Source organism: Nerophis ophidion, linkage group LG06, assembly GCF_033978795.1.
Source record: "Nerophis ophidion isolate RoL-2023_Sa linkage group LG06, RoL_Noph_v1.0, whole genome shotgun sequence".
NCBI lineage: Eukaryota > Metazoa > Chordata > Actinopteri > Syngnathiformes > Syngnathidae > Nerophis > Nerophis ophidion.
The window spans coordinates 58,689,414-58,713,929 of record NC_084616.1 but is presented as its reverse complement, the minus strand read 5'-3'; the positions used below and the strand labels follow the sequence as shown (position 1 = coordinate 58,713,929).

Here is a 24,516-nt window from a genome sequence, read left to right as displayed (position 1 = left end):
CAGGCTGCTGCATTCTATCCTTGTTTGGTCACGCCCACCAACTGGCGTGCAGCGCACAACGTGCTCAACACGTCAGACTGTTGTTACTCATCAGGCAATGGACCGTGATGGCGGCGGCAGTTTCAACACAGGGGCTCGGTGGTCGCAAACGTAGAGACGACATATGGGTGTATTTTAAATATAACCCAGCAGATAATAAAACAGAGTGTATTATGAAGGAAGACGGTGACAAATGTGGCCACAAAATATGCGGAAAAAATATGACCAACCTTAAGCGGCACCTTAAAGGGGAACATTATCACAATTTCAAAAGGGTTAAAAACGATAAAAATCAGTTCCCAGTAGCTTGTTGTATTTTTTGAAGTTTTTTTCAAAATTTTACCGGTCCCGCAATAGCCCTGAAAAAAGCTTTAAAGTGCTTGATTTTCCCTATTTGCGATGCCACTATCCATTTCCCTGTGACGTCATACAGTGCTGCCAATGTGAACAAACAATGGCAGATACCGCAGCAAGATATAACGACATTAGCTCGGATTCAGACTCGGATTTCAGCGGTTTAAGCGATTCAACAGATTACGCATGTATTGAAACGGATGGTTGGAGTTTGAAAGTATTGAAGAAGAAACTGAAGCTATTGAGCGAATAGCGATTGACGCTATTCATACCCATAGCATGGCCGAATAGCTGCGTTAGCATCGCCGGTAAAATGTGCGCACCAAACGATCAGGACTTTCGCATTTCTTGACACTGGACCAACTTAAATCCGTTGAATGGTAAGTGTTTTTTTCGCATTAAATGTGGGTGGAAGGAAACGTAATATTGTTGCAAATGCATCTGCAGGTTATCCATACATCTCTGTGCCATGTCTGCTTTAGCACCGCCGGTAAATAGCATGTTAGCATCGATTAGCGTAGCATGTTAGCATCGATTAGCTGGCAGTCACACCGCAACCAAATATGTCTGATTAGCACATAAGTCAACATCAACAAAACTCACCTTTGTGATTTCGTTGACTTTATCGTTGCAAATGCATCTGCAGGTTATCCATACATCTCTGTGCCATGTCTGTCATCGCCGGTAAAATGTGGAAACACTTTGGTACATTTAATGGGGGTCTGGCTGCAGACACTTTCGCATCTTCGGGCCAGTGGTGCAGTTTGAATCCCTCCCTGTTAGTGTTGTTACACCCTCCGACAACACACCGACGAGGCATGATGTCTCCAAGGTTCCAAAAAATAGTCCAAAAAATGGAAAATAACAGAGCTGAGACCCGGTGTTTGTAATGTATTGAAAATGAAAATGGCGGCTGTGTTACCTCGGAGACGTCACATTCTGACGTCATCACCACATGAGCGATAAACAGAAAGGTGTTTAATTCGCCAAAATTCACCCATTTAGAGTTCGGAAATCCGTTAAAAAAATGTATGGTCTTTTTTCTGCACCATCAAGGTATATATTGACGCTTACATAGGTCTGGTGATAATGTTCCCCTTTAAGGCTCACCACAAGGATATTTTTTCAAAGATAAGTTACAAATGCTGTTAACATAATCGATAAATTTCATAGTAAGCTAATACATTAGTACGTTTTCCACATACCCCTGGCGCAAATGGGCTGCTAACTTCAGGCTAAAGTTAGCTTTTGCTACACCAACATCAATTCATTATGTGTGTGTTACTTTAGCAGCATGTTTAGCCATGTTTACATTCAGTGACAGTGTGGTTATCTCTTTGTGAGTACGTTCTGTCAGCACGTAACTTGATATGTTAAACAGGTCGAGTTACTGTTGTACCTAGAGTCTGCTAGCCTTAGCCTAAAAGCCACAAGTGACGTTGTCCAGCCCCAACCAGGACCTGTGCGTTTACGTTTACAGTAAAGTTGGGACACGCACGCACACACACACACACACACACACACACACACACACACACACACACACACACACACACACACACACACACACACACACACACAGCGGTACAGAATGAAAGATCAGAAAGCTTTAGTACAGGGTCAGTTAATAAGCTATGTATTTTTGTTCTGCTTGTTTGATAGTTAAGACCATACTATTTTCTTAACACGGTAGTATTTGGAGTATTTTTATGGTATACATTTGATTGTTTTGTATTCACCTGTAAATCTTTACAGGATGTGTACGTTGTATACAGAGATAGAGTAATTGTAACCCTTCTTTGTTTTTTCCTCAACCAGATCCCAGAGACCAGAACTACTTATTAGTACAGATACAGATATGTGATTTTGATATTAAGTTTGTTGTTGTTATGAGACAGGCCCTCCTCTAATTCATATTAAACACTGTTGCTGTTTTTATTTATTGAATTTACTAGTGTTTACAGTATTTACAGGGTGGTCTATTTTGTTCCAAAAACTTAAGAAAATGTTTGTTTCATACTTTCAAGTATGTACAGTATAACTCTCTGGTATAACTTACAACCTACCTCACTGTACCTCAGGAATTAATTGATTATTTTTATTACATGGTTTGCACAAATTAAAGATAGAGTGGGGTTGTATGATATCTGTTGTAATTGCACTGGCAGACAGGGCCAAGTTGAGCATAAGTGTTCCTCATCCATCACTCATATTTTGGCCATGTTTACGTTCATTGTACTTTAACAAATTCTGAGAAATAAAGCCACAATTGCTGAAGTAGAATGTTTTTGTTTTTTGGCTTTTTTGGAGTAATGAACTTTGATTCCACTGTTACCACTTTATCTGTGTGTAATACACAATCCTTGGATCAGAAATTTGCTGTTGGGTGGAAAACTTATATGTCTAAAACCATTCCTTTATTGTTATTATTTGTGAAAATAGCAGATCTGCAAGCTTACAATGGGTTGAACATATAGATCTGCTGCTATTTTCACAACTTATGTGTGACACTGCCCAACAGCAATCTCCAATACTTACTGACCTAAATTAGTTTGTTAAAAGACAATACTTATATATTTATATTATACTTTTTATTCTTTTCTTTTTTGGACTAAAACTAGACTAAAACCTTTTTGACTTTTCATCGACTAAATCTGGACCAAAACCCTTTTGAGTTTTCGTCGACTAAAACTGGACTAAAACTATCACATATAAAAGTGACTATAATGTGACTAAAACTAATAAGCATTTTAGTCCAAAAGACTAAGGCTAAGACTAAATGTAAGATGGTTGTCAAAAACAACATTGTTATGTAGGACAGAATGTACCACTCACACTTTTAGTTAGAATGTGTGAATCCATCAAATGGACACCTAAATAGCTGACACGTCAGTGGAGTTATAAAAATACTGTGTGTGTTGTGTGTATTTTAATAGACTTTGGTCATTTCGTGTGTGGGTACTGTAGTTATGAGAGTCATCCTTACACTCATGCATACCGTGCAACACTCCCATCGGGTGCTTTCTTCAAAACACAGCTGGGCCTTTAACGCAGCCACTTACCTCCCAAAGGAGCAGGAATCTATCAGAGGTCTGCAGAAAAAAAGGATTCAGTATAGCAGGGCATATTCTTAACACCCCCTCTATTCCGCCCATACGCTGCCTGGCAACCATCCCCACAGTCACTGGCTCCCGCCTGCGTGTCCGAGAGACAATCCCAGTGGTTGAGCACAAATACACAACATATAAAAGGTTTATCTCAAAGGTCTTGGGAAAACGCTCCAGACACATGAGGATAAAATAGTGTTGTATTGTGAGAGATGAAGATGAAATAAAGAGTGTTCTTAAACAAGGCGACACGGTAAAGAATCTGGGTATTATCTTCGACCCAACTCTCTCCTTTGAGTCACACATTAAAAGCGTTACTAAAACGGCCTTCTTTCATCTCCGTAATATCGCTAAAATTCGCTCCATTCTGTCCACTAAAGACGCTGAGATCATTATCCATGCGTTTGTTACGTCTCGCCTCGACTACTGTAACGTATTATTTTCGGGTCTCCCCATGTCTAACATTAAAAGATTACAGTTGGTACAAAATGCGGCTGCTAGACTTTTGACAAGAACAAGAAAGTTTGATCACATTACGCCTGTACTGGCTCACCTGCACTGGCTTCCTGTGCACTTAAGATGTGACTTTAAGGTTTTACTACTTACGTATAAAATACTACACGGTCTAGCTCCATCCTATCTTGCCGATTGTATTGTCCCATATGTCCCGGCAAGAAATCTGCGTTCAAAGGACTCCGGCTTATTAGTGATTCCCAAAGCCCAAAAAAAGTCTGCGGGCTATAGAGCGTTTTCCGTTCGGGCTCCAGTACTCTGGAAAGCCCTCCCGGTAACAGTTCGAGATGCCACCTCAGTAGAAGCATTTAAGTCTCACCTTAAAACTCATTTGTATACTCTAGCCTTTAAATAGACTCCCTTTTTAGACCAGTTGATCTGCCGTTTCTTTTCTTTTTCTTCTATGTCCCACTCTCCCTTGTGGAGAGGGTCCGGTCCGATCCGGTGGCCATGTACTGCTTGCCTGTGTATCGGCTGGGGACATCTCTGCGCTGCTGATCCGCCTCCGCTTGGGATGGTTTCCTGCTGGCTCCGCTGTGGACGGGACTCTCGCTGCTGTGTTGGATCCGCTTTGGACTGGACTCTCGCGACTGTGTTGGATCCATTGTGGATTGAACTTTCACAGTATCATGTTAGACCCGCTCGACATCCATTGCTTTCCTCCTCTCCAAGGTTCTCATAGTCATCATTGTCACCGACGCCCCACTGGGTCATTATTGTCACCGATGTCCCACTGGGTGTGAGTTTTCCTTGCCCTTATGTGGGCCCACCGAGGATGTCGTAGTGGTTTGTGCAGCCCTTTGAGACACTAGTGATTTAGGGCTATATAAGTAAACATTGATTGATTGATTGATGTGTGGTGGTGAAGCATCATTTGGCCATCCACGCGAGGCATATACTCAATTAGGGGTGATATTGGCAAATAAACAAGTATCGGTTTATATCAGCCTGCATCTAGTCTCGAAAGGGACAAACGGTAGAAAATAGATATCCATCCTAAACTCGCTATACAAGCAATCCGCCCGCTTGTTAACTCGTGCAAAGTTGGACAGCCAGTTAACATCTAAATGTCCTCCAATGTGCTCACAGGGTTGGCCTTTGCTTCTATTTTTACTCAAGTCATTTCGAAAAGGTAAGCATGGTAGACTATAGGCTACTAGGAGCAACTAGATACACAACAGCTAAGCACACAATAGCACTTTAGACATTTGTAATAAGTGTTCTTAATTTAACAATGTTGTAGTCTAAAACAGCACATTTGTCGATACAAGTCTCAAATCATTTTAGTCGCGTATTACTTGGGCATACAAAGCCTCCAAGGAAGAAGCTTATTAGAAAGTATCAAGTAACAAATGTGTCCGCGTCATTCAATTTGCTGCGTCATGAGCTTAACCTAATGAATTATTGTTCCCGCGAGGTGTCGCCAAATACCAGTTGGCAGTCAACTTCAATTTAAAGACAGTATGAATTCCAGATGGTTAATGATAAACAGGTTAGTGTTTTTCATACCAAACATCATTTTCTCTGTTTGAGTAATTTCACTTAATCGAGCCTTTTCTAAGATCCCGTACTACAAATTGATAAAAGTAATTATGATTTCTGTTGATATCTGATTGATATCTGTATTGGCCAAGACGCAAAGCTCTAATTGTAGAAGTGAAAAGGTTGTAGCGCAGAGGTCTCAAACACACAGCCCGCGGGAGACGTTATTTTGCGGCCCGCACCTTGATGTGAAAATTTAATGTTGGTGCGGCCCGCGAGTTTTTTTTGAATGGCGCTTTACAGCGTCATACTTGTATACCCTCGATTTTTCCAGGAGACTCACGATTTTCAGTGCCCCTTTAGGAGGCAATCATCCCCCCGAATTTCACCCAAACAACAATATTAAGGGGGCACCGTTGAGGCACTGCCTTTAGCGTCCTCTACAACCTGTTCAAACAGCGTGCCAGTCCAGCCTCATGATGTAATTAGCTTCTGTAGACACAGTATGCGACTGCAAGACATACTTGATCAACAGCCACACAGGTCACACTGAGGGTGGCCGTATAAACAACTTTGACACTGTTACAAAAATATGCCACACTGTGAACCCACACCAAACAAGAATGACAAACACATTTTGGGAGAACATCCGCACCGTAACACAACACAAACACAACAGAACAAATACCCAGAATCCCATGAAGCCCTAGCTCTTCCAGGCTACAATATACACCCCCCCCCCCCAAACCCGCCCCCTATTGTAGCCCGGAAGAGTTATGGCTGCATTGGATTCTTGGTATTTGTTCTGTTCTGTTACGGTGCAGATGTTCTCCCAAAATGTGTTTGTCAATCTTGTTTGGTGTGGGTTCACAGTGTGGCACATATTTGTAACAGTGTTAAAGTTGTTCGTACGGCCACCCTCAGTGTGACCTGTATGGCTGTTGATCAACTATGTCTTGCAGTCACTTCCGTGGGTCTGCAGAAGCCTCACACAATATGTGACTGGGCCGGCACGGTGTTTGTATGGTGGAAAACCGGAGGAGACGGCAGGTTGTAGAGGACTTTAAAGGCAGTGCCATCACGGCACGCCCTTAATATTGTTATCCGGGGTAAAACCGGTAGAATGATTGCCCCGGGAGGTTGTCGGGAGGGGCACTGATATTCGGGTGTTTCCCGGAAAAATCGCGAGAGTTGGTAAGCATGTTGCTAGGGTGGGAAAGCCATTCAAAGAAGGTGAATTTATTAAAAAAGTGCATGTTATATTTTTTTTAATAAATCTCTTCTTGCGGCCCAGCCTCACCCAGTTTCTGCATTCAGTGGCCCCCAGGTAAATTGAGTTTGAGATCCCTGTTGTAGCGGGACATCCCTATTAAGAATGGATTAGAATCATTGCTGCTAAAACTTCTTATTTCTATATTGCATCTCTATATTGCTACCTGTCGCCCATTATTGTTGTATTTGTTCAGTAGTTAATTATCAAATACAATGTTCTGTCCCGCTTGTCCTCGTTAAAGTGGAAGGTACAAAGTTTTCTTTTTGGCACATAGTTTTAAAGTATTTGTAAATTCTTCACGTGAAACACTCAATTAACCCGCCCAGCAGTGCACAGGCACCCCTCTTAAGAAGCTCCGACTCTGCTCATCCTGTACACAGTTCACACTTCCTTTGATGGGAATACATCACTCTCCTTTCAAATTCAAACAAGATGACGGGCCAGCAGCAGAGACGGGGCGCTACACACGCTGAGGAAGTGCAATTTGTTTGACAGCCAGTTTTAATGGGAAATGGCTCGCCTTTGAGATGTCAGTGATTCCATTACCCTTTAAAATCAGTTGTTCTGGAAGCTTTTTTCTGTGCGTGTGACTTTATTCACTTTTAGCAGACAGTTTGCCTGCTTCAAAATTATATGTGGAATATGTATTTTGTAGTTATCGGAGAGAGGACTGATATGAAAAAAAAAGGAACAGCAAATACACAATGGATTGGAATACAGATATAAACCGTTTCGTTCAATTTCTATCATATTAACACAATGACAGCGTTCATAAAAATGGATTCCCAGCCTGGTGCAGCGCTTCTCTGCTTAATTCTTAAAGGGTTTACTGCAGCAATCTGAGCTGCTGCTTCTCTCAGTGGTTCTCTACCCAAGGAATGTGTGTTATCACGCAGTGCCCATAAATCATGCATAGCAGGAGATCAGAGTGAGTTATCGCCACAGATCAGAGGGAATGATCTAGCAGCATATGTTTGATTTGATCCATAAGATCACAACTAATACATGAAGCATGAGAAAGTGGTGTAGCTCATCAGTGGGACGAGTCAAAGTAATTCCCCTATCAGTCTGACGCTGAAGGTGGTGCAGGCTTCGACTGACGTGCGCTTTTATTGTCTGCTGCTCTTTGCAGAAAGCTCGCTTGGCCAGGATACGAATTTCCAAGACAGGGAGCTCCAGTGCCTTCCTCCACAACAAGCGGAATGGCCTCTTCAATGAAGCTTTGGAGATCACGGTAAGACCAGACAGTTCTCCTGCATCACTGCTGCTTACTTGTCTTGTGGTGACCAATAAAAGTCCAACTTCGGCATTTCCCATCAACAGAAATACTTGATGCTTCTATGAAAGTTGTTCTTTACAGATTTCAGAGCAGATATAAAATCATATTTCATTCACTTGTCAAGGTCTTCAAACTTGCTTTGCATCCATTAGAGCAGTGTTTTTCAAACACTGTGCCACGGCACACTAGTGCAGTGGTTCTCAACTTTTTTTCAGTGATGTACCCCCTGTGTACATTTTTTGAATTCAAGTAGCCCCTAATCAGAGCAAAGCATTTTTGGTTGAAAAAAAAAAATAAAGAAGTAAAATACAGCACTATGTCATCAGTTTCTGATTTCTTAAATTGTATTAGAGTGCAATATATTATAGTGTTCTTTCGTGAACTATTTGGAAAAAAATATAAAAAAATAACTAAAAACTTGTTGAAAAATAAACAATTGATTCAATTATAAATAAAGATTTCTACACATAGAAGCAATCATCAAATTAAAGTGCCGTCTTTGGGGATTGTAATAGAGATCCATGTGGATTCATGAACTTAATTCTAAACATTTCTTCACAAAAAAATAAGGCTATAACATCAATATTTATGGAACATGTCCACAAAATATCTAGCTGTCAACACTGAATATTGCATTGTTGCATTTCTTTTCACAGTTTATGAACTGACATTCATATTTTGTTGAAGTATTATTCAATAAATATATTATAAAGGATTTTTTAATTGTTGCTATTTTTAGAATATTTAAAAAAAAATCTCACGTACCCCTTGGCATACCTTCAAGTACCCCCAGGAGTACGTGTACCGCCATTTGAGAACCAATGCACTAGTGTACCGTGAGATAATGTGTAGCATGATCTGTCCTTAACAAATTGTATAGTTTTGAAATAAAACACTTTGTGCATCTCACTATTTACCATTCTTAACTAGCATTCAGCAGTAAAACAATGGTAAGTAAGTTAAGTCTGATCTACTAAGCTCCAAATACAACACGCTAACTATAAAATTGTGTGTTACGGGTGATCAAGTCATACTGTGTGTACACTTGATATCAAGTGCAAAAGTGGTGCAGATGGTTAATTTCAAATTGGGTTTGTGCTTGTACTACCAGCCGTCACCAAGGAGACACTCATTTCCCTCCACATTTATGTTGTAATATACCGTAAAAGTCGCGCCGGAGTATAAGTCGCACCTGCCGAAAATGCATAACAAAGAAGGAAAAAAATATATATATAAGTCGCACTGGAGTATAAGTCGCATTTTTGGGGGAAATTTATTTGATAAAACCCAACGGCAAGAATAGACATTTGAAAGACATTTTAAAATAAATAAAGAATAGTGAACAACAGGCTGAATAAGTGTACGTTATATGACGCATAAATAACCAACTGAGAAGGTGCCTGGTATGTTAAGATCGGTAGGTCGTGAGTTCAAATCCCGGCCGAGTCATACCAAACACTATAAAAATGGGACCCATTACCTCCCTGCTTGGCACTCAGCATTATGGGTTGGAATTGGGGGTTAAATCACCATAAATGATTCCTGGGCGTGGCACCGCTGCTGCCCACTGCTCCCCTCACCTCCCAGGAGGTGATCAAGGGTGATGGGTCAAATGCAGAGAATAATTTCGCCACATCTAGTATGTGTGTGACAATCATTGGTGCTTTAACTTTAACTTTAACGAACATATTATGGTAAGAGTCATTCAAATAACTGTAACATAAATCCCATGAAATCTTATAAGTCTTGTCTCTTACATGAATGAAATAAATAATATTATTTGATATTTCACGGTAATGTGTTAATAATTTTACACATAAGTTGCTCCTGAGTATAAGTCGCACCCCCGGCCAAACTATGAAAAAAACTGCGACTAATGGTTCGAAAAATACGGTACTCCAAGTGTCCCATTTGTGCTGTTTCAGCACACGCCACTTTTTCTGAGCGATATGCCGGAGAAATGCTATCTAGACAGCATAACCTATTTTTATCACGCCGAAGGTGCTCTCTGAGAGGTGCCGATGCTGTGATGGTTTGTCTGGAATGATCCAGAAATGCATGTAACAATGCATAAAAATGCATGTTACAAGCAGTGTTTTCATATAGGAGATATATGTTAATAATATATACTTTAACGCCGAAACATTTGCCAGAAGAAACCAACGTAGATTAGTTGAGTTTGTTTCGAACAGCCCCTTTAGTCACCCAGCAGCTATACAGTTGTAAAATGATATTGGTGAATAGACGATGTGTCTAATATTTTTATTTGTGACGGTCCAAATATGTTGTCATAAACAAGTAAGATTTTCCGCCCATCGTCTGTGTTTGCAGCGCCATCGCCTCCTTTCTCACAGCCGTTTGTTTGTAACTGGGCCAGTTTGCATGCACATTTCAGACATGCTTAATACTGTATATACGAAACAGTTCGTATCAGTTATAGTCTTGCTAAATCACATTGCGAGAGCGAATTATTATGTTTGCATCCCCTCTTGCGAGTATTGTGGGCATTCTCATAATCAGCATATATATTCTGCATATACATGAAGCCACGTTAAATAGATCTTGCAACCTATTTTGCTCATTTAAAGGGAAAGGGTACTTTTTGGAGGGAATTTTGCTTATCGTTCACAATCCCTACAAGAGACAAGACATTTGTATTTTTAGCAATGTAATTTATATAGAGATTGAACAATTTGGAGCCCAGTATTGATCCCTAGGGTACTCCACATAATATATTTGAGGTGAAATGCATGATTTATTATCTGGAATTAACAAATTTTTCTTGGTTTTCGGATGTTTATAGATTATTTCCATTAGCTTCATTGTAAGCCACTTTGCACCTGCCTTATATTACAAATTAGAATGCATAAAAAACTAAATAAAATACAAAAAAGGTTTTATTAAATCCTTAGAGTACTTGAACACAAATTATTTACACTAAGGTTAAAGGCCTACTAAAACCCACTACTACCGCCCTCACAGTCTGATAGTTTATATATCAATGATGATGTTATGTTTTACTAAGAGGAGATGACGGCAGACTAACACCAGGTGGCAGTAATATCAAAAGATTTATTTTTATATAAAGTAAGTATATGCATAATAAGAATATAAACAATACTAATAAATAAACCAAGGAAATGAAGTGTGACAAAAACTCAAGTGTATATGGTGTAAGGCTATGTGTGTAGATTAGCTGAGGTGTGTCTTACCAAAATGTTGACGAGAGCGAAGGAACGCGGAAGTCTGTGGGAAAATGTGTCCAAGCGGGGAGAATCCAAAAGAGCAGTCCGGGAGGCAAGGGGAACAACAGGGGATCCAGGAGAAACACGGGGAGTGCTGGGGAAGATAACAGGAAACATCAGAACCAACGGAACACGGAAGTCGCAGGGGAAGAGCGAGTACGCGGGATGGAAGCCAGATACAGAATGCTGACACATGTAGAGAAGACTATAATGCGGCGAGTGATGGCAGGTTGTCCAGGCTTATGAAGGCAGCTGCGTCATTACCGTCAGGTGCGAAGATTGCCGGTGATTGATTGCAGCTGACGGCTGCTGCTGGGCGGAGACGCGCGCGGCTCGTCCCTGGCTGTGCGCGCCCGTGGGCGTGTCCTGAGGTGCGCACAGACAGACGAGCGGCCCTAGCAGGAGTCTGAACCGTAACAGATGAAATCTTAACATTGCAACACATGCCAATACGGCCGGTTTAGTTTACTAAATTGCAATTTTAAATTTTGCGCGGAAGTATCGTGTTAAACGTCGCGGTATGATGACGTGTGCTCGTGACGTCACGCATTGTAGAGGACATTTTGGTCCAGCACCGTTCACAGCTTTAAAGTGGCGCACTGCCTTTTATCCATGTCAAGGATCATTTGAGCAGCTTACCATCTAGCCACAGAGTCCACTCCTTAAAAAGGCTTCATGAACATCATTTTGTGCAATGCAAAAAAAATCTTTATTTGCAAAGGTAATAATAAAAAAATCGTTATTTGCAGAGTTAATGATAAAAACAACATTTTGGATCGATATAAATGAAACTGACAGCGCTCTTTTCATTTCACTTGGGGGGACAAGGCAAACAAGAAACCATGACATGTTTTTCAATTGTTTCTTAGATTTATGACAGCGAAAAGGTCTCGCTTGTCCGCATGAAAAAGTGGTTTCTCAAAAGTGTCAGCCCTAAAATATTTTTTGGGGCCGAATAAAATAATAAATGTCTGTATTGTAAAAATATGAGCACCTACGCAGTTCGTCTACTCGTCAGAGGACCCACATCAGCCAAAGGCTGCGTTGTTTATTTGAGTCACATCGTTTTATGTCCAACCACCAGGGAAGTAGAAATATTGCCCTCTTATTCATGCACATAAACACAAGACCAAAAAAAAAAAAATTAGTTATGAAAAACAAGTCATTATTAACCCCCCTCGACAGAGGCAACATGTTATGAACTCTACATCCATTAGGTGCACAACTCAATGTTTTAGCTCCATCGATCTCAGCTGAAGTGTCTCCTGGGTTCACGCTGATAATGTGACCCTTCGCCTTCTGCTGAGGCGGTGACTGCTGTCTGATCTCAGTGCTGAACTCCAAACACGAGTAAAAGTGCTCCTGTCTGTTCTGCTTTGTCTCCTTCTCTGACTCAAGCAACTTCCGTACAAGATGAACCTTTCAGATCAGGTACTGAGACTGCAGCTGCCAGCGTCGCATCTCCCACATCTGATTAGAGTCTCCTTGAAAGGCAGGCCAGCACGCTGCTCATTTTCTAACGTCTGCGCGTGTCATTGCAGGGTTCTATTGAGGACGAGCAACAGATAAATAAGTCCACCTCTCTGTTGGAGAGCCAGCGCCATCACCTGCTGCACTGTCTGGAGAAAACCACTGTGAGTTTACACATGCCCGCATACTTGATTACTAATAGAAGGAGCTTTTCACAAAAAGTCTCTTTTTTTAATAAGATAACCACACTGTAGAAAATTGTGAATCCTAACATTTTTAAAAATTACATACCGTTACACAATGCAGTTATGATTTTGCTTTCAGCTCTTCAGAAATGCACTAAAATGTACCTTGAGAGACCTGAGTAAAAGTACATTGCACTTATGCAAACATGAAAACAAGCAGAAAGAAATTGTGCAAGAAATAATATACAACTGCACATATACTGTATGTCCTTTGTGAAAATATTACAGATATTGACTGTGAGTGATATAGTAATTCTCATTTTTGACAACACTAAATCGGCCCTAGTGTGTGAATGTGAGTGTGAATGTTGTCTGTTTATCTGTTTTGGCCTTGCGATGAGGTAGCGACTTGTCCAGGGTGTACACCGCCTTCCGCCCGAATGCAGCTGAGATAGGCTCCAGCACCCCCCGCAACCCCAAAAGGGACAAGTGGTAGAAAATGGATGGATGGATGGAAGTAAAGTGCCTCTCTCTTGTAGCTAAAGTACAGTAAACAAACTATTAGAAATATCTCTCAATATAATGTATTGCGGTAAATAAATGCAAACTACTACAATAATCCATACAGTGTAAAACCAAAACAGGCCTATATTATTTTGAAAAGACACAATTTTTGGTACAATTCTTGTGTTGAATATGAGTTTTCCAGTCGACCTGGTGTTTTGCCTCAAGGTGTAAGCCCACTAATTGGGTAAAAAAATGCAGGTCACCCCGGGCTAAATTGGGGACATAAACAGAATTTTATTTGGAAACTCCCCAGATTATAAAAACATTTTCACAATTTTTTATTCATGTGATACATTTTTAAATGATAAATAAATAAAGGAGAAATGTGTTGTACCTGTATGGCGCTTTTCTACTTTCAAGGTACTCAAAGCGCTTTGACACAACTTCCACATTTACCCATTCACACACACATTCACACACTGATGGAGGGAGCTGCCATGCAAGGCGCTAACCAGCACCCATCAGGAGCAAGGGTGAAGTGTCTTGCTCAAGGACACATCTTTCTGTGTGGAGTTTGCATGTTCTCTCCTTGACTGTGTGGGTTCCCTCTGGGTACTCCGGCTTCCTCCCACCTCCAAAGACATGCACCTGGGGATAGGTGTATTGGCAATACTAAATTGGCCCTAGTGTGTGAATGTTGTCTGTCTATCTGTGTTGGCCCTGCGATAAGGTGGCGACTTGTCCAAGGTGCACCCCGCCTTCCGCCCGATTGCAGCTGAGATAGCTTGCAGCACCCCCCGCGACCCCAAAAGGGATAAGCGGTAGGAAATGGATGGATAGAAAAATATAGCAAGCTATTCTTACATTGTTAACTTACATTGTAAAGCAGCCTAAAAAAAAGAGTGACACATAGATTTTGTTAGCATTACATACAAATCCTAAAGTCAATGTTTTGTACAGACACTGAACTTTCAAGATTTTTTCTGTGAAACATGCTTTTGTGAGCATTTTAATTTGACTTGCTATAAGCCCAATAAGTATGACTTAATTCTCACCACCGTGCTTGAGACTTAATGACTTGATACCTGCTGTCTATCGCTCGGCTGTCGAGGGCCTGCTGACGCACTGCATAACAGTGTGGTACGCCAGCTGCACTGAAGCAGACAAACAGGCGATTCAGAGGGTCATAAAGTCTGCACAAAAAAAATAATCGGCTGCTCCCTGCCCTCCCTGAAGGATTTACATAACTCCCGTTGCCTCAAGAAAGCAAAGACCATCACCAAAGACAGCACACTCCCTGACTACCACCTGTTCCATCTGCTACCATCGGGCAGGCGCTACAGGTGCATCAGAGCCAGAACAAACAGGCTCAGAGACAGATTTTTTCCCAGAGCTGTCACCATGTTGAACTCTAACTCATAATAATAATAATTCACCCCTGTACAATATCCTGCCCTAATACCCTACTGTGCAGTACGACCCGTCCAGTGCAATACGTCCGACACTGATTGTTATTTATTACTTCGGTACTCTTGTCCTGTTCTGTATATTGTACAGTATTTTGTATTTCTACAGTGTTTTGTATCTTGTACAGGATTGCTTGTTATTTTTATTGGATAGTAGTCTGTTTATTTCAATTGTTAGTTTTTCCTTTATTACCTCTTGTGTTATTTATTTTACCCCATATTTGTTCCCACAACCGCACCTTAAGTTGGAGTCTTTAATCTCCTTATATGCAAATATAATGACAATAAAGTCTATTCTATTCTATTCTATTCTATTTTATTAACTTGCATATAAGTGACTTACCCCCACACCTGCTCAATACAAACAGCCGTGAGGAACCTTTTATGAAATGTCTTCTTCTCTTTGGTCTTGTTCTCTTGATCTTCGTAGAACCATGAGTTTGTGGATCATCAGTATTACCAGCAGAGCTACATTGATCCCGGGCTGCAGAACTACCCATCTCGGAGCCCCTCCCTCTCCAGCCAAGAGGGTGTGACGGGCACGTGTTGCACCCGCCGCAGCAAAAAGCACCACAGCCCTTTGGCGAACGCCAGCGCCCCGGCACACATGCAGCCTTTGACGCACGCACACCAACAAGGCCTGCAGGAGCTCAGCACCATTAACATTCAGCCCCTCAGCACCAGGTAGGCTCGCTGACTGCCATGTTTGCCATGAATTGATTAACGTGGACCCCGACTTAAAAAAAATTGAAAAACTTATTCGGGTGTTAACATTTAGTGGTCAATTGTACGGAATATGTACTGGACTGTGCAATCTACTAATACAAGTTTCAATCAATCAATCAATTAATCAATGTTGCTGCAGGAATGAAAACAGCACATAGGATGATGCAATGGAACTTCAGTTTGGGCAGATCCTTGCTTGACATTCTAACCTTGCTAGCAAACATAGAACACTGAGGTCCAAACTTAAGATTTACATAACTGAGGTGTTCCTCAAGGCACTCTTTAAGTCCTCTCCTTTTTGGCATTTCCACTTTTTTTTTAGGTTTGTGTAACTAAGGGGTTGCTGTAGGGTGTTTACTTCAGATGAAGTCAGTAGTCAATTGTTCAACTACTTTAGTTACAGTGGGGCAAAAAAGTATTTAGTCAGCCACCGATTGTGCAAGTTCTCCCACTTAAAATGATGACAGAGGTCTTTAATTTTCATCATAGGTACACTTCAACTGTGAGAGACAGAATGTGAAAAGAAATCCAGGAATTCACATTGTAGGAATTTTAAAGAATTTATTTGTAAATTATGGTGGAAAATAAGTATTTGGTCAACTATTCAAAGCTCTCACTGATGGAAGGAGGTTTTGGCTCAAAATCTCACGATACATGGCCCCATTCATTCTTTCCTTAACACGGATCAATCGTCCTGTCCCCTTAGCAGAAAAACAGCCCCAAAGCATGATGTTTCCACCCCCATGCTTCCCAGTAGGTATGGTGTTCTTGGAATGCAACTCAGTATTCTTCTTCCTCCAAACACGACGAGTTGAGTTTATACCAAAAAGTTCTATTTTGTTTTCATCTGACCACATGACATTCTCCCAATCCTCTGCTGTATCATCCATGTATCCATTTTGTTATAAACTCAACTCGTCGTGTTTGGAGGAAGAAGAATACTGAGTTGCATCCCAAGAACACCACACCTACTGTGAAGCATGGGGGTGGAAACATCATGCTTTGGGGCTGTCCGATATTATCGGACATCTCTAGCTATAACTCTTGAACTCTGGTCGGCCCTGCAGTCACAACCCCGCGACTATTTCAGTCTCATCCTTTACTGTGTCAGGGTTATTTTTTCATCGAGCCTTTTTTCCCTCCTTTGCCTCACAGCCGCTCCAGTCTGAACATGCGCCTGGACGAGCAGGCGCCCCTCAACTGCCAGGGCAGCCAGATCACCACAGCCATCATCAGCATCCCCACACCGCCAGTCACTACACCTGAGGGCGACGCCCACCTGCCAGCAGGCCCCGCCCACCAGAACGTTGTGAAGGTGTCCGCCTTGTGAACGTGTCGTCGTGACAAGACTTGACTTTGACAGGCAAGAGGCGGACATGTTATTGGACGAGGAAGACATGGTGGGGACTGACCTCTGCTGGCCATGTGCTGTAACTACATGGACTTCCTGTACAGAAGAGGGATTAGATGCAGTACATCCATGTTAATAGGTGTGTGCGTGTGTGTGTGTGTGTGTGTGTGTGTGTGTGTGTGTGTGTGTGTGTGTGTGTGTGTGTGTGTGTGTGTGTGTCGCTGAGCACAAAGCACCTTTTCATGATTTAGTTTCACTCTTAGAAAATAAGAGGATTTGAGTGGAAAAAGACACGAAAAAAAACCCGACGTTCTTGTAAAATGTGCACTTTTAGTTGCCCGACTGTGTGACTATCATGTTGGTGTACGAGCAGGAGATGAGTTTCACATTTGTAAATGAGCGCGTGCATCTCCTAGTTACAAGACTCGTGCCGTCGTGCGTGGAAAGTTTGTGCCTACCACGGAGCGTGGGGGAATGTAGTCTCAGTCGATTGGAAAAGTCTTCTGGAAGTGTATCTAATGCTCGGAATTCGCTATAGTTGACTAGCCGCCACTCCTGCCGGTTCAAAGTATTACATGTATGTCCAAAATCCTCAGCTCGGAGCCTTTTTATACGAAATGTGCCAGTTCTGTCAGGGTGGAAACGTTGGTTTGTGTGGATGGGTGTGAATATTGTACTGTGGCCCTCAGGCTCTAATAGCTTAAAGGCCTACTGAAATGAGATTTCCTTATTCATACGGGGAAAGCAGGTCCATTCTATGTGTCATACTTGATCATTTTGCGATATTGCCATATTTTTGCTGAAAGGATTTAGTAGAGAACATCCACGATAAAGTTCGCAACTGGAGAAAAGCCCTGCCTCTACCGGAAGTCGCAGACGATGACGTCACACGTGTGGGGGCTCCTCACATATTCACATTATTTTTAATGGGAGCCTCCAACAAAAAGTGCTATTCGGACCGAGAAAATGACAATTTCCCCATTAATTTGAGCGAGGATGAAAGATTCGTGTTTGAGGATATTGATAGATGGACTAGAAAAAAAATAAATAAAACAAATAAAACGCGATTGCAATCGCGTTGCATTGGGACGGATTCATATGTTTTTAGAGACATTTACTAGGATAATTCTGGGAAATCCCTTATCCTTCTATTGTGTTGCTAGTGTTTTAGTGAGTTTAACAGTACCTGATAGTCGGAAGTGTACGTCCACGGCCGGGTGTTGACGCGCAGTGTCTCAGGGAAGTCGATGGCAGCTGTACGGGAGGCGCAAGCTCAGCTGATATCCAGTAAGTGGCGACTTTTTAACCACAATTTTCTCACCGAAACCTGCGGGTTGACATGTAGTCGGGATCCATGTCCGCTATGATCCATAGGAAAGTTTCAACCCCATGAATTTTATACAAAGAATTACCATGTGTTTGTGTGGCTAAAGGCTAAAGCTTCCCAACTCCATCGTTTTACTTTGACTTCTCCAATATTAATTGAACAAATTGCAAAGGATTCAGCAACACAGATGTCCAAAATACTGCGTAATTATGCGGTTAAAGCAGACGACATTTAGCTGTGTGTGTGCGCAGTGTTCATACTTTCTAAAAGCCTGTGACGTCTTGTGTACACGTCATCATTACAAGACGTTTTCAAGACGAAACTCCCGGGAAATTTAAAATTGCAATTTAGTAAACTAAAAAGGCCGTATTGGCATGTGTTGCAATGTTAATATTTCATCATTGATATATAAACTATCAGACTGCGTGGTGGGTAGTAGTGGGTTTCAGTAGGCCTTTAAATAACTCAATTATTCCTGGTGCGAAATTATATTTTCAATCCGGAGACACAGCGATTAAAAAGCACAAGGCATTTGCTGAGAATTTCGGACAGCGACATGTTCTGAGCCCTTGATTTTGTGAATATTGTTAATAGGATCTTTTGTAATATTTGACCATGGTTTGGCAGAGCCAGTGAAGCAGTTCTCTCCTCTCCGTTTGTGTTCTTCTCTCTGTCGTCGTCGTCGTCCGCTTGTGTCTCTCCTGTATGCTTTCAGTAGTCCTTATAGCTGTCAGAGCCTTCTTGCTCCCCCCCAAACTCAGTGGGCATTTTCCCAAGTTGTCGGGTATGTGTGCTCTATGTGGTTAGGAAACTTTGCTGTTTGTAATTTTTGTCCTCCTTGGTGTTTACCTTCTCTTCTGGGGACCTCAAAGCAGGGATGTCCGTCATGTGAGATGGAGGCCACTCCACAGATCTCTGTCACCGTGTTTTTTCCAGAACAATCATGTCACCTTAGAAGCCATCAGAGCCATTGAAGTGTACAGACGGCGACCTTTCGAGCCGATGTCTCCCACCTGGCCTTTAGATCCAAGCCCAACTCGTGTTAGAGATCGTAAAACCACTTTCTTCCCACTCTTGCTCCACGGTGATGAAATAAAATGGTCATCGTGAAAGCTCAGATGTACCGGCAAAGCACCGTAAATGTCATACTCTGATAGCGGCCCTGCTGGTGTTTGGTAATTATCATGACTGCAAAATGACCTTTTAAAAAATGAAAGACGGTATGGACAGCTGAAGGGAATAAAAGTTTTAGATGCATTTGTACTTTTGAAAAGAAAATCATATCATTAACTGTATTACTTCTCATATCAACGTCCCAAAGTCCTGCTCTCCTCCTGAATTCTGATTGTTGTCCAGTAGGGAAGGGATGAGAAAGTGGTGGGGGAGGGGGCTCATCATTTTGCAATGCAGTCTGCTGAAAATGATGGAAAGCACCATTCTACATAGAAGCTGACGCTGTGGCCAAAGTTTAAATTGTCACATAAATGGGTTATACTTGTATAGCGCTTTTCTACCTTCAAGGTACTCGAAGCGCTTTGAAACTATTTCCACATTCACACACACATTCACACACTGATGGCGGCAGCTGCCATACAAGGCACTAACCGCGACCCATCAGGAGCAAGGGTGAAGTGTCTCGCTCAAGAACACAACGGACGTGACGAGGTTGGTAGTAGGTGGGGATCGAACCAGGAACCCTCAGGTTGCTGGCACGGCCACTCTCCCATTGGCGCCACGCCGTCCCAACACACTTCAAGATATTAAACACTCAAGTGAAAAGTGTGCAACTCCTCCCCCCAACGTATCATGTTTCATGTGTCAGGTAAACTGCGGCCGTTATGAATCCCCTTCTTAGAGTTCCCAGAGAAAGCCTAACACATTCTATACAGAGTAGCATCAGCGAGTGTTAAATCCTAGTACTATTTTCGAAATGTCGTACCCAAGTGATGGTGTGAAATCACTTTGCAGGCGTTAAAAAAATAAAAAGAGACAAGCACACAGAGGCAGATATGTCTGGTCTTATTTTGAAAGCAGTGTTAAAGACATCGAGTCACAGTATAAAGTCAAACATTTAGAATATTTCCAAACAAGACGGCAGAAGTGAGGTTTCTTTCCGATGTTCACTTTTGAACGACGGTGAAGCTCGGAGTGGACAATGATTGACATTTTTATTTACAGTCGACACACTTCTGTTCTGTACTCTCCTTAACTTTGACTTTGCCCTCACCTGTCACTGTTGAGACCACTGCTGTGTACCGTGTCATGTGTTGGTTATTATTTATGCCTTTGTCTTGTGTCCCAACGGTGAAACGCCTGATAAAACATCTATATCTGCCACATTCGCATGTCGCTGCTTATTTCCTCTTTCGGTCACTTTTGTTGGTTTTTAGGGGTGTTTGAGCCTGTAAAAAGGGTAATGACTGCAAAATGTCTTCATAAAATTATAAAAAATCACAGCAGGATATTTTCAATTTATATAGTAACAATTACAAAGGCTTTTCACTTCTCCCACTCAAACGTGTGCGAGAAGTTCAGGATCCCGGTTTCAGTGGACACTTTGGGAAAGATGTGAAAATCTTGCTGAGTTCATAGCGGAACTGTCTGGTGACTAAAGTGTAGATGAGTGGGTCCACTGCCGCTTGCACGCAGGTGAGCACCATGGCGGACGTCTCCAGCTCCAACAGCAACTACACGACGAATAGAGAATGCAGGTAAGTATTGGAATTTTGAGATTCAAATGTATTCATCCATTTTCTATACTGATGAGCTGGAGCCTATCCCAGATGACTACAGGTGAGAAGCACAATAAAATGTATTATTACAGTAATCCATCATTTATTGTTGTTAATTAGTTACTTTCATAGCTACAGCAATTTAAAAAATTAGTGTTTTCAGCCTTCTAAAGATATTTTTTAACATTATGTGAGCCCTCTAGACCAGTGGTTCTCAACATTTTTTTCAGTGATGTACCCCCTGTGAACATTTTTTTAATTGAAGTACCCCCTAATCAGGGCAAAACATTTTTGGTTGAAAAAAAGAGATAAAGAAATAAAATACAGCACTATGTCATCAGTTTCTGATTTATTAAATTGTATAACAGTGAAAAATATTGCTTATTTGTAGTGGTCTTTCTTGAACTATTTGGAAAAAAAGATATAAAACAACTAAAAACTTGTTGAAAAATAAACAAGTGATTAAATTATAAATAAAGATTTCTACACATAGAAGTAATTATCAACTTAAAGTGCCCTCTTTGGGGATTGTAATAGAGATCCATTTGGATTCATGAACTTAAATCTTTAATTAATTTCTTCACAAAAAAGAAATCTTTATAATCACTATTTAGGGAACAAGTCCACAAAAAATCTAGCTATCAACACTGAATGTTGCATTGTTGTTTTTTTCCAAAGTTTATGAACTTAAATTCATATTTTCTTGAAGTACAAACGTAGTATTCAATAAATATATTTATAAAGGATTTTTGAATTGTTGCTATTTTTAGAATATTTAAAAAAAATCTCAAGTACCCCTTGGCATACCTTTAAGTACCCCCAGGGGTACGCGTACCCCCATTTGAAAACCCCTGCTCTAGACCAGGGGTCACCAACCTTTTTGAAACCAAGAGCTACTTCTTGGGTACTGATTAATGCGAAGGGCTACAAGTTTGATACACACTTAAATAAATTGCCAGAAATAGCCAATTTGCTCAATTTACCTTTAATAAATAAATAAATAAATATATATATATATAAAAATGGGTATTTCTGTCTGTCATTTCGTCGTACATTTTTTTTCCTCTTACAGAAGGTTTTATTGTAGAGAATAAATGATGAAAAAAACACTTCATCGAACGGTTTAAAAGAGGAGAAAACACGAAAAAAATGAAAATTACATTTTGAAACATAGTTTATCTTCAATTTCGACTCTTTAAAATTCAAAATTCAACCGAAAAAAATGAAGAGAAAAACTACCTCATTCGAATCTTTTTGAAAAAACTAAAAAAATAATTTATGGAACATCATTGGTAATTTTTGCTGATTATGATTATTTTTGAAATTTTGATGACATGTTTAAAATAGGTTAGAATCCATTTTGAAATACGATTTAAATTTGACTCTACAGATTTTCTAGATTTGCAGGAATTATTTTTTTGAATTTTAATCATAAGTTTGAAGAAATATTTCACAAGTATTCCTCATCGAAAAAACAGAAGCTAAAATGAATTAAATTTAACATTTACTTATTATTCTTTACAATTAAAAAAACAAATTTACTTGAACATTGATTTAAATTGTCAGGAAAGAAGAGGAAGGAATTTAAAAGATAAAAGGGTATATGTGTTTAAAAATCCTAAAATAATTTTTAAGGTTGTATTTTTTCTCTAAAATTGTCTTACTGAATGTTATAAGAAGCAAAGTAAAAAAAATACATGAATTTATTTAAACAAGTGAAGACCAAATCTTTAAAATATTTTCTTGGATTTTTAAATTCTATTTGAGTTTCGTCTCTTAGAATTAAAAATGTCAAGCAAAGCGAGACCAGCTTGCTAGTAAATAAATAAAATTAAAAAAAATAGAGGCAGCTCACTGGTAAGTGCTGCTACAGTTTTTAAGCTATTTTTATAACAGGCCAGCGGGCGACTCATCTGGTCCTCACAGGTGACCCCTGCTCTAGACATAAAGTAACACCCTTTAGTCATGTTTAGACTTTTAATCCAATATAGTATTTCTGCCAGAGGCTGAGGCAATCACTGGCTACGGTACTGAACAGCATGGTATCATTTAGGGACTAATACTACAGTAGTATTGATATTGTTGCTCCATTTAGCCATTTTTATGCTTGACAATGCTTAACTTAGAACCAAAATTGCTTAGTATGCTTAGAAAATAAATTACAAAATTAATCTGCGAAGTGATGATGCCACAATATTTCAATCTAGATGTAGCGAGGTACATCCATCCATTTTATTACTGCTTGTTCCTTTCAGGGTCACTGGAGCCTATCACAACTGCATTCAGGCTGAAAGCGGGGTATACCTTGGAACGTAGGTCGTGAGTTCAAACACAGGCCGAGTCATACCAAAGACTATAAAAATGGGACCCATTACTTCCCTGCTTGGCACTCAGCATTAAAGGTTGGATTTGGCGGTTAAATCACCAGAAATGATTCCCGTGCTCCCCTCACCTCTCAGGGGGTAATCAAGGGTGATGGGTCAAATGCAGAGAATAATTTCGCCACACCAAGTGTGTGTGTGTGTAACAATCATTGGTACTTTAACTTTAACAAGTCGCCACCTCATCGCAGGGCCAACACAGATAGACAGACAACATTCACACTCACATTCACACACTAGGGCCAATTTAGTGTTGCCAATCAACCTATCCCCAGGTGCATGTCTTTGGAGGTGGGAGGAAGCCAGAATACCAGGAGGGAACCCACGCAGTGACAGGGAGGACATGCAAACTCCACACAGAAAGATCCCGAGCGCAGGATCGAACCCAAGACCTTCGTATTGTGAGGCAGACGCACTAACCCCTGTCAACCGTGCTGCCCCGGCAAGGGACAACTGTACAATATATCAAAGCCATAATATTCACTTAATTAGTAGCCGCACTAAAAGGTGAGAGATAGAAATGTTATACATTTTTGGTTTTATGTTGATTTTTTTAGCACCGACTTTACAGATGATTAAATATGCAGGTTGTTATGCAGTATAATGATACAGTCAACTCACTTTGTCAGTTTGCGGCCATGTGACGAAGTTGTTCATGAGCAAAATAACCACCATGGGAAGCCAAAAAAGCGTGAAAGCGATGATAATGTATCCAAAGCGTTTGGCCAGTTTGCCCTCCACTTTTTTCTTCCCCCTCTCTCTGGCTCCAGGCGTCAGAAGGCACACTGCTCCAACTATCTCTGGGGGTATAGCCCGGGCTCTCGCGGGCGGAGAGACCGAGCAGGGCTCACTGGCCACCTGCTGCGTCGGCCGACACGCGGCCAGAGGCTTGCAGTAGGCAGGCGGGGCTGACCGTTTTCCTGAAGCCGGGTCGCTCATCCAGCTCCAGACGTGCACCGACACTGTCGGCATCACTCGAATCCCACGACTTAACACCTTCTTCCGTTGCTGCCTCACAATTTTGATGATTCTCCCGTAGTGAATGACGATGACGGTCAGAGACAATCCCCACAGAGGAG

General features: G+C 41.1%; 2 protein-coding genes across 2 annotated transcripts in view; one reads left to right on the top strand and one right to left on the bottom strand.

Moving 5' to 3' along the window:
* Window positions 1–20,747, top strand: part of LOC133555027 (potassium voltage-gated channel subfamily D member 3-like) — a 319,297-nt gene extending 298,550 nt beyond the window's left edge. The window contains exons 5-9 of the mRNA XM_061904442.1: window positions 7,901–8,002; window positions 12,691–12,723; window positions 12,834–12,926; window positions 15,351–15,604; window positions 16,802–20,747. Of these exons, the coding sequence (XP_061760426.1) occupies window positions 7,901–8,002; window positions 12,691–12,723; window positions 12,834–12,926; window positions 15,351–15,604; window positions 16,802–16,976 (657 nt within the window). The 3' untranslated portion in view covers window positions 16,977–20,747. The remainder of the gene's footprint in view (window positions 1–7,900; window positions 8,003–12,690; window positions 12,724–12,833; window positions 12,927–15,350; window positions 15,605–16,801) is intronic.
* A 108-nt stretch (window positions 20,748–20,855) lies between these two features.
* Window positions 20,856–24,516, bottom strand: part of LOC133554606 (D(4) dopamine receptor-like) — a 4,241-nt gene continuing 580 nt past the window's right edge. The window contains exons 1-2 of the mRNA XM_061903549.1: window positions 24,059–24,516; window positions 20,856–21,011 (exon numbers count right to left, since the gene is read on the bottom strand). The exon at window positions 24,059–24,516 is cut by the window's right edge and continues 580 nt beyond it. Of these exons, the coding sequence (XP_061759533.1) occupies window positions 20,856–21,011; window positions 24,059–24,516 (614 nt within the window). The remainder of the gene's footprint in view (window positions 21,012–24,058) is intronic.